This window comes from Tetrao urogallus (genome assembly GCF_951394365.1).
Source record: "Tetrao urogallus genome assembly, chromosome: 1".
Taxonomy (NCBI): Eukaryota; Metazoa; Chordata; class Aves; order Galliformes; family Phasianidae; genus Tetrao; species Tetrao urogallus.
In genome coordinates this window covers 170,672,665-170,683,678 of record NC_136813.1, presented here as the reverse complement: position 1 = coordinate 170,683,678, position 11,014 = coordinate 170,672,665, and the positions used below count along the sequence as shown (strand labels likewise).

General features: G+C 38.3%; 1 protein-coding gene across 1 annotated transcript in view; it reads right to left on the bottom strand.

The window, feature by feature from the left end:
- Positions 1-3,967: 3,967 nt before the first annotated feature.
- KCND2 (potassium voltage-gated channel subfamily D member 2) overlaps positions 3,968-11,014 on the bottom strand; it is a gene marked incomplete at both ends in the record, with an annotated part of 265,966 nt that continues 258,919 nt past the window's right edge. Inside the window, 4 exons of the mRNA XM_079532459.1 lie at positions 3,968-4,145; positions 5,707-5,954; positions 9,076-9,165; positions 10,630-10,728. Of these exons, the coding sequence (XP_079388585.1) occupies positions 3,968-4,145; positions 5,707-5,954; positions 9,076-9,165; positions 10,630-10,728 (615 nt within the window). The remainder of the gene's footprint in view (positions 4,146-5,706; positions 5,955-9,075; positions 9,166-10,629; positions 10,729-11,014) is intronic.

The window sequence follows — 11,014 nt, the reverse complement described above, 5'->3', positions numbered from 1 at the left end:
TGGTGGGCCCTAGATACAGGCAAGTGAGCACATTACTTCCTAAGTACCCTCCCTGTTCAAATCTTTATTATCCTTTCACTTTACTAGTCAATCCTCCTCCAGACCAATTTCCTCCTTTAATGTCACCCTTTCCCACAGAGCAAGTGCAGCTCTCACTGCAAAGGCACTGAGCAGTGAGTGTGTTTCCACAGTGAGCATATTCAAACCCTCAAAAATCTTTATCTTCTGTAGATAAAGAAGAGGGAGGGCTGTGGTTCTTGTTAAAAAATGCCCTGGGATGGTTCAGCTCCTGATAAAGTTGGCTGTTGTTTCTCCCTTTGCTATGGCATGTGGCATCACCCGTATTGTCAGTTGCCCTCTGCAAAATGATCTGCAGTGTGTTTTCAGCTGCTTCCATGCTACCAGAGGAGTTTGATCACATACATGCACTAATATTTCAACAAGGGAATTTGATATCAGTCTTGAGGTGATTCTGTCACCTAGGAGATGCATCCAGTCAGTGACTGGATATGTTCAAATCCTAGCAGAAATCTTCTAAAAGGTAAAGCCAGAGACTGGAAAGAATTCAGTACCACAATTTTTTCTGCTGCTGGAGGCTGGGTAGGAAATAGCAAAGGGCTCCTTTAGCAGCTCTACTAGCAAAGGGAGTGGGGAAGGTAATTGTGGTGGCTGCCCACACTGAGTAGGGCAGATCTGTGCTGTGCAGCTGCAGGAGAGTGGTCTGGTTACTGTTGCGGTTTAGATGAGCTCAGCTGTTGTTGCCTGGAACTAGTATTGGGGAAATTCCCTGCCCTCAAGATTCAGTGCTCCTTGCATTGTGTTAGGAAAAGAAAAAAAACAAACCAATCAAGTTCCATGAATAAGTTATTTCAAAACTAGGTTGACCCATTCAAGCATGCAGATGTTTTATTTAAGTACTCCTCAAATGTCTATTTATTCAGCATAACGCATGTATTATGCTGCCTTCCGAAATACGATATATGACTGTCAAACAAAATTGTCAAAAACAACAACTTCGGTTTCTTTGTATGATACACAGAAATAATTACATTTCATGTACAGTACAGATGCATTTTACACAGTCATCAACAGTCATTCACTACCAAAACAGCATTTAAATCACCTAAAACACCAAAAGAACGTGTATTTTCCAAATTCAGAATAATGTAATGATTTTGCATGTGACATGTAGAGATATGAGACAAGACTAGAATTCTGCAAAATCATACTAAATTATTCCCTAAACTGTAATTTAAGAATGAAAGTACAGGTTGTTTCTGGGCTATAACCGTTATGCAAGTGTATTGCTCTAGTGCAATTGTTTTAGTCCATGCAAAAAGGAGAAAAAAGAGTTTTTGAGAGACACATGAACTGATGGAGTCAGTAGGTTTCTTGGGTTGTATGTAATCTGTCCCGAACTGGGTTTGGTAACTGCCTTTTAACATTATTTAATGATGTTCCTATTCAAGAAGTACCATATGGCATTAAGCTGTCGCTGCAGATTGCTAGTGTAAAGGCAGTTTTATGTCAATAGTTCTTTCAGCACGAGGTGAGGACCAAGCCAGTTTTTTATGAGTGACCATGGGTAGATGGAGGATGTAAGTATAAGCTCAAGGTCCATTCTACCTCTCATGTTAACCTCTTTAAAACTTAGTTATTCCACCAGCTTCAGCAGATTTACTGCAATTTTCTACCAGGGTAAAAGAGAGGCGTGTAACACCACATAGTTGACATCAGAATTACTCAAAGTGAGTGTTCCTCTGTCACAGGACAATCTGTGCTTCTGCTACCTGTTACAATCTGAAAGAAATTTAGAAGCTCGGTTTACAGTAAGTTGTTCCGATTTGCACAAAAAGCGAGTTGATAATTGCAAATTAACCAAGCTTCTGAAGGAGTAAGCAGTAAGAAAAAAGCATAATGTGTTACATTATATGCTCCTTTTAAGTGCAATTCAATTCTAATAGGTGACATTGTTACATTTTGGTGTATATACTGTAGCATGATAGTCCATCATCTACTCTTCAGTCTCTGTTGACAGGTACAGAGAAATATCTGTGTGCTGTAAAAAGTGTACTATCAGCAAGTTTCAGTTTTTAGTGGGTGTCATCTCCTAATGTAAAATTTAAGGTCAGTAGAATGCTAACAAATACTACGTTGAAATATACACTACTCAAACTATTAAATAACTGTGTTAATCATTTATTGTAATGGCCACTAATGTACCGAGCCTTTTGATTTATATGCATATTTTATTTTGCAGACATGCAATTATTTCTGATCCAGTGTTCTTGATGTATATATGTATGTACTGATATGCAAATATTCCATGTATATTTGATGTATAGGATTTATGGTAGTTTGTGTACATAGGAAGCATTATGATATATCTTTGAATGCACTCTCGTGAAGAAAAATGTCATTTTTTATCAGAAAGGTTTCTGCTAACATCAGTGTCTTCTAAAAATGAAGCCAAAAAACCTTAACTAAGAGAGCTTTCATAGTATCTGTTAGAACTGCCCACCGGCAAATCCCAATGGAAATCAGTCACATTTTTATAGCTTTGAGACCCAACCCATTATTTATCAGTGTTCTTAGGTAATTAAATATCTTGACACAATATAAATTCTCAAACAAATTTTAGGATTCAAGTTTGTAGATAATTGCAAGAATAATTTCACCGTTGTTTTTACTGAATGTCTTTCAGTGTCTTCCGCTGCAGCCAACACTCTGGATGCTGCAGAACATCCACCAGGAAAGTTTAGAGAGAAATGTTAAATGATCCCCAAACAACCTTTGTTCTAATCTCAATTCAAATGGGAGTGATCCTGCAACAGTACACTGGGACAAGAGGTTTGTTCTGAAAATACAGAATGAGACAAGATGTCCACAGAACTAAGGACTGTGCCTGTTCATTAGTAGCCTTGAAGTCCCAAACAGCACGGTAATACGGTAATGTTGGAGCAGACAATGAACTGTCATAGAAATAGAGGACAGAGGACAAAAAGAACAGTGACTGAATAGCACATTTGTGGTGCACAGTTTGGCTGTAAGATTATGTAGATATTTGCCATTAGAATTTTATAGTGTAGATGAAGTTGTGTAAAATACCTTAAAGAAAAATAAATCCTGATTCCTGATACAACAGGTGTACAATGACTTATTGCAGTTGTAACAGTACCTAGGAAGCAAGATAAAACAATAGTAAATACTGAACTAACTGAACACCTTTAGTACACTAATGAGTGTTTGAATAAGAAATACTGCATTTTTCAAAGGGAAGTTATTTGTACAACTACCATGGAACATTAACAATCAGCTTGTTGTAAGTGCACAGAAATGCCCCTTTCTACAGTAATATTTTATCATGCCTAATCTGAAAAACAACAAAAGTAAACTGAGATCACAGCTCCAAATAATTTCAGCATGCATTACGGTTGTATTTCTTTCAGTCAGTACAAACATATTTCATTATGAGCATTTTTTCTTTCTTTTTTTTTTTTTTTTTTTAATAGTTTCTCAACAAGTTTGTGGTTTATTAACAGGAGGAAAAAAAGACATGTTATCAAAACGTTTCTTGTTTTGCATTCAGCAGGAACACGGGTTTCTATTTTTTTGTTTTATGTATATTTTTTCTTTTTTTTTCCTTTTTTTTTTCTAAAAAGAGCTCTCATGATAAGAAGAAGCATCAATGGGGACATTTCATTGTGCTCTATAGTAAGTCAGGATGGTCACAGAAGCTTCCACTGTGTGTCAGTTCCAACAGTATGTAGAAACTCCACCGGTTCCCACGCTGCGACACAGACAGCCACAAATTGTGGTTTTCCTGAACGTCTCACTCCGTTGCTGCTGGCGCACACATCAGGGGGGGTTGTTTTTGTCAGCTCTCTCATTCCTCAGGACTCATTTCTCTCCGCTCAAGCTCAGCTTATAAGTGGTCTTTATTCTAATTTATAAATAATTCCTTATTTTATAAAGCGGATACTCTGACAATGTTTCCTCCCGAATACTCAGGAGACTCTGGCCTATCATCTCCTTCAGGTGTGGTGACAGGAGGTGTTGGGATGCTAATTATTGCTGTAGTGACGTAAGGCTGCTCACAGTTTAGTTTAATGCACTCTTCCACTTTGGCATTTAAGCTGGATCGGCTGGAGGAAGAAACAAGAACCCATGATGAAAGCAAGCCCATATTCCTGAACACCTGATTGTGCTTAGTGCTATCCTCTCTGCCCTCCTTGTTACAGAGCTCAGAACCACAAAGTGACACCAGACCCCTACCAACACATACCCCGTGAGCAGGCAGCCCATGGCCATGGCCCGTTTCTCCCTTCTTTCCCACCTTCTGTGCTTCTAAAAATTTCTCAGCTCATCACCTAAGTGTTTCTGAGCGTGGGAAGCACTTAGGCTGCTCAGTGGGGAGCAAACAGCATGACCAGTGCCTTACATTGCAGGGAAGCAGAGACTAAGCAGAACTCCCAGTACCCTACCGACTCTCCCATGACATCTTTGTGTAAGAGCCTTTGTATGTTATATACCTTCAGTAGTAAGACAGAGTGATATGAACACAAAATAAGTTTGAGTTAATGAACCTCATCATCACAGCATCATAAAAAACTTTAAACTAACTCATGAAAGGTGAGACTGGCATTTCAAACTTTGTTGTTATTTAGTTTATTTTTTTATGGGTTGCTTTTTTTTTTTTTTTTTTTTTTATTATTATTATGTTAGTTGTTCTGTGATGGGAGGTGTGGTGCAGGAAAGTCTGCCAGTAGAGAAAGGATGGATCCAGTCAATCCGAAATAGACTAGGGCTCTGTGGTAAGCTGGAAGACTCCATTAGCTACAAGCTGCTGAATTGTGCATAGAAGTGAAATCCAAACCTAACAACTACTTAAAGCAAGCTACTCAAAATGTCACTTAAAAAGTGAATCTTTCTAGTAACTCATGCTGAGAACACTTCTTTTTTAAATGGCGGCATGTCTGAGTTCAATGGAAAACTCTTCTGAGTCCTCTGACGCCTTTGCTATTTTCCCACAGGTGGTGCTCAGACACACCTAAAAGTCAGAGTATTTGTGAGAGCACAGAAAAGTAAAACTGTATTTGTGAGAGTACAGAGATTTTCAATGACTTAAGCTGTACTTTCCTCACTTTTTTAATAACTCCTCGAAATACAAAATACATTTTTTTATCTATTTCATGCCTTTTGTTTGGTAGAGACTTTCTTATTACTATAGCGCTTGTGACTCTGGCAATCTAGTTTTATTTCCCTTTTCTCTACCTTATTTGGAAGTGTCATTTGTGCTATGTTTCTGAACTAAATCAAGGAACAGCAGTGACAACTTTTTCTTTTACTTCCTATTTGCTTGTCTTGTATATATGAACTGCACATTTTTCTGTGCTTTTTCTTATTCTGTGTTTGTCTGTGAGCAGTACTATTTGGTGCTTTATATCACTTGGAGTCCCTGGATGCTATTCTCTGCAAAGAACACACAACGGTTTATGGGGAGGACATAAGAGAGCAGAAATGAAAAGAGATTGCCTATTCTTTTATCTTAGAATTACATTAGGAGAGAAGAGAGTGCGGGCTATTTCAGGACTACTGTCCATTTTCAGATGACAGTTTCAGTTTTATCTGCAGCCTCCCAGCCTACTTGTGGAGGCCAACGCGTATCCCTAGTGAACAAAGAGGTGTGCTGATGCTAAGAGGTACCTGTTAGACAGAGGTGTCCTCTCTACACATCTGATCTGGATGGTGCTGAGCTCCTGTACGCTGCCGTGGCGGCTGCCCGTGAGGGCAGTGTTGGGGATGCGGTACGTCTTTTTATGTCTTCGTGAGCAGCAAGTGCCAGTGACGCCTTGTTGGGATGACAGCGAGGGGCTGTGGCTTGGGGGTCTATTGACTGTAGAAACTTCCATGCAGCTCTCTTCGTAGAGCTGTTCATCCACAAACTCATGATTCTAGCACAAAGGAACCCAGCAAAGGGACAAAGCAGACGCAGAAAGTTAATTAAAATGAACGTGTTAATTATGCTTGCTTAAAGGCTTAAATTGGTACAACTGAATAAATCACTAAAGTTAGACAGCTTAGTCTTGATTATGGCATTCAGCCCCTATTAGCCTGGGCTGAATACCAATACAAATATAAATACAAATGTAAACACTGGAACAAAACTCTCAAAGTATTTAGCTATGAAAAAATAATCCAAGTTCTTTTGTATGACCATATCACAGGCTGCACTACGAATGTCCGTGTCATCTGTAGAGTGCCATAAAATGGGGGATTATATTTATTTATAAAAATAAAAGTGGTGCTTATGTAAATGCCCTAAATGCCATTTAGAAATAGGATTTGCTGTACAAAACTACAGTAAAACTGATAAACATTTCTCAGATGACTTCAGTTGGGATTACATGTTGGACAGCAGGATTTGAAGCGCTGTTTCAAGGTATGCATCTATGTAAAAGAAAAAGAATCAAATAAATAAACCTTTTGTTCGCAGGAAATGATTAAACAGTCATATAAAACCATTCAGTACATTCCTTATTACTGCAGATCTATATATCAAAATCAGTTCTGAAGACAGAGTGTTTGGTAAATAAAGCGGTCTTTGTTCTTGCAATCATTGCTTACTCCCAGCAGAGACAGAAATTCAGTAATTTCATTGGGTTGTCATAGAGCTGAATCCAAATTCAAGCAAATGGCATTTTAGGTTGACTAGGTAAGTGAATGGGGATTGCTTCACACTAAGCTGTGATTTCCACACCTTGAAATAGTGAAGTAGTGGTGCTGATAGTAGGAGGAGACTAAATAAATAAAGAATATATACATATTTTTGAAGCAGCAGTCCAAACTAAACAGCGATTAAGACACATTCAGATGCACTTTGGGAAAGCCACCTTTTTTCTAAACTCTTTGTAGTTATCACTGGAATTATCTGCATATCTTGGAAATGTTTAGGGCTTATGCTTTGTTTCACACTCTCCTCAGTGTCATTCACTTCAGGTTTGTTAGCCTGCAGCATGTTTATCTATTGGAAAGAGAAAAACTATTTTTCCCTTAAAGAAGGACACACTAATTGGAAAGGGGCTCATGTTTTCCAGGAGAATTGTGGTACAGTGCAGATACGAAATATGTGAGCAAAATAAATAGTGTATCAACTGCAGCCAACTATTGCTAAAAATGGAAACACCTTCATAGGCTTATTATCATTTCTGTTTCTTCTCTTTTCCTTCACTCAAACATAAATGTGTGTGGAATTGACTGATATTGAAGAATACCCATTTCAAGTGATACGGAAAGAAAGAATTATCTTGAAAAATCGATTACTCTAGAGCACGTGTCAGCAACAAACAAGATTCTAAATACTATCACACAAATGGACAGTGGACATTCAGAAAGAAAAAAAGACCTAATCACTGTCTTCAGGTTCTCTTTGAGGGTTTAGATTCTATTTGCCAATAGTTATGCTCATTTTCCCATTGAAAGTTATTTTGTTCTTCCGAAAACTTTTACGGAGCAACCAACAGAATTCAATTAGCAGGGTCCATTAAAGAAGGCTGCTGAATGAACTTTTAATATAAACTGGAAACATTTTGAAATGATATAATGGCTCCAGTTAATCTATTTGATTATACTTACAAATTAACTTTTCTTGCATCAGCTAAATGTAGACTATAAAATATAACATTTGGTACAATTATTTTCGTTATTAATGTAACTTTCACAGAATTCCATGACATTACTCATGCTGTGTTTCATAGAGTATGAATGATTTTATCATATTGGCTTTAATTTGTTGGAAAAGAAAAAGTACTCCTTTGCCTAACAATTGGTATAAACCACAGTCCAAAGTAGTTATTTTGAAGGAGGAGAGACTAAGAAGGCATCTTGTTCTTGTTGGTACACCAGGAAACAGCTGTTTTCCAGATTCCACAATCTGGGTGCCTAAAATTTCTACTTGCCTCTTAAATTTTTAGAATGCAAAATCTGGCCAGACAGTCGCTTACATAAAGCTTCCATATTGCATCATTATAATTAGAGGAAATGTGAATGTTTGGGGGTTGAATTCCACCAAATGGATTTTTTTGATGACTACTATGAGAATTTAACAAGACCTGTGGCTACTACTAAGTTTTCAAAATACATTTGTAATATTCAACTGTGGAACATTTCAAGGCAGATTACTATTATCAGGTTCTAGTACAGAATGTCTCAAAAATGTTCCAAAAGGACCCAGCCTGAATACTGGCAAAGTAACTACATTATACTCTGAATAGGAAATAAGACATTGTGTCCTACAACCCATTATATAAAAATGAATATTCCAAAGGTGAGCAAGGAAAAACATAAGCACTGTGAGATGACATATTACTAACTAAGTGATATAACAAATGGGCCATTTTATTTACAAGAAAAAGTTGTCCAAAGGAGAACACTGATTTATATATATGAATACATAATATTTCAGCACTGTCCGGAAAGGGAAAACCTTATATTTTTATTTTTATTTTGAGAAAGAGTAGTAAGGCATTCACATTACTCTCCATTAAATGTACCAGAAGAATTGCTATGTCTTTTAATTAAAAATTAATAAATAAATAAATAAAATAAAAAGGAACATGAAATAACAAAGTTCCACTATGTATCCAGATCTTAAAGAGAAGTTGCAAAATAGATGAATGGTTGAGGTTGAAAGGGACCTCTGGAGGCCCAACCCTTCCCCAGCAGGGACACCCAGAGCAGGATGCCAGGGTGGTGTCCAGGCAGCTATAGAAGATCTCCAAGGAGGAGACTGCACAGCCCCAGGGCAGCCCGTGCTGGTGCTCCATCACCTGCACACTGAAGACCATGCTGCTAGGCTAGGCTGATATCACATTACCTTTCACACTAGCCAAAGCGCTCATCTGCCTCTCTCTTTCCTGTTCAAATGCAGAAGGTACCATGCTTTAAAATACAATTAAATGGCTTTTCTCCCCAACTAATCACATTCACAAAAGGTTTATTACTTAAACAAAATACTGAAAACATTCAGAATTAGGCTAATGTTGAAATTTACAGGAAAACATTTTTTTTTTTTACCGTAGTTTTTTCCAGGCAGTGAAGCAGGTGGTGGTGCTGCGTTTCAAAGGAAGAGCCAGATTTGCTAACAAAGGCCTGTTCTTCTTCACTGGAGGACTGTTAATACAAAGAACTCCGTATTAGTCTCATTTGTGAACAAGAGGGCTCTTATCCAAGTATTTGATCAGAACTAATCTGGATTGTATACTGTAGCATAACTGTAAAGCCTGCTCCACATGGGATAACCCAAACGACTGTGGATGCGATTACTCTTTTACTTTCTTTCTCTTTAAATTAAAGTATTCCTATCCTTCCCTTGCATCTCCTTTTAAATATTTCTATTTTAGGTCTTTTAATACCTATATAGGTTGCCTAAGATGATTTCCAAGAGCAATCAATGTGCAAGCCTTGAATTTCGCATTAGTACATACTTACAGTTAACATAAATTTCAGTGACAGTAAAATATTTTTTGCTTAGGAATGTGCCTTATTGGAAGGAAATTAAATAGAGTTGTCCTCTTGGGATCGTTTCTCTGCACTGAAGAATGCGTGGTATTGCTGCTTACACAAAAAGTCATGTCAGTGATCCCAATCTGCTGACTGCAGAGAGCGTACAACAGATGTTACTGACACAGAATGAAGAATTAAGTAGAAAGCATCCACTGTTTATTAATTGCTTTTGTAATTATTCACTGGAAGCCAGAAAACTAAATAGGGGAGGAAGTGGGATAATAGGAAACATTACAATTCAACTTTGAGGTATTTGAAAGCTGCATGGCAATGAAGCCATTTGGTGTCTCTTTCAGTGATTTGAATTCTTCTGAGCAGAAGAGGAATCGAGAGCTCTGACCGCTTCCCTTTATGCTAAATCACAGTACCTTCCTCTTCTCCTGGCTATATGCTAAGATGTTAGCCTTTATAATGCTTCTTAAACAGGAAGGGCACAGAGGAATGAAAGCCTTCTTGTATCCCTCAGGGAGCTGCCAAAAAGTAGCAAGGACTGAGAAACACTGAGCCCTCAGTGCTCAGCTCTGCACAGCCCAGGGGCTGCCTCCGGCCGCTTGCCCTCCTGCGGGCCCTGCTGCACCTGGGAGTAATGGCTGAGGTTGTTGCAAGAAGAAAAACAAAGTAGGCACTTCCAGGGAACGTTTGCCACTCTGCAACACTGTGCCAACAGTACCCTACATCTACCTCTCTCACTCAGCACAGGGGACTGTCACCCGTGTTCTAGTTGCATAAAGCCTAACTAAGCTTTCTTAAGAGATTTTTCTATAAGATTTGCCTCTAGAAACCCAGCTTACATTGAACACAGTGTTCCGATCTGGCCATTTCCTCTCTTGGTGTGTGCGTGGTTTTTTTGTTGTTGTTGTTTGTTTGTTTTTAATTACCTTATAATCAGCTCCTGTAAAGTACCTTCAGCAGTAATAATTGCCCAGCTTATCTTTCCTTAATCTACCTCTAAAGACAACACTGCCTAAAGACCCAAGTTGACGTGCCCTAGTGAGAAATAGAATAAACTGCTGCTATGCTGTTATTAAGCTGTTACTGTGGAGGTGGAGGACACAAACACATTACCTGCTGCAGCTGGTTACTCAGTAAGCCATTCCGTTTGCTCTGCATGTAGGCATTAGCACTCCCACTCTTTGCTGCACGAATTCGAGCAAGTCTTGCTTTCTGCACAAACAGACAAAATAAAAGAGCGTCACATGCACTTGTGTCCATTATTCTGTTTATCTAAAACTACTAATTGGAACCAGCTGTTTATGAATACCAATGTCACAATCACTGAAAGGTTGCACTGCATTTGTCCTCCAGGTGGAGCAATCACAAATGTCTCCTCATAGAAATGCAAGAAACAAGTTTTTATTTGTTTGCATGCATCAGCTGAGAAGAAAAATGATTTTGGAGAGGGGATTAGACAGACCAGCATGTAAGTGAGTCTTGTTTTTTTTTTTTTTTT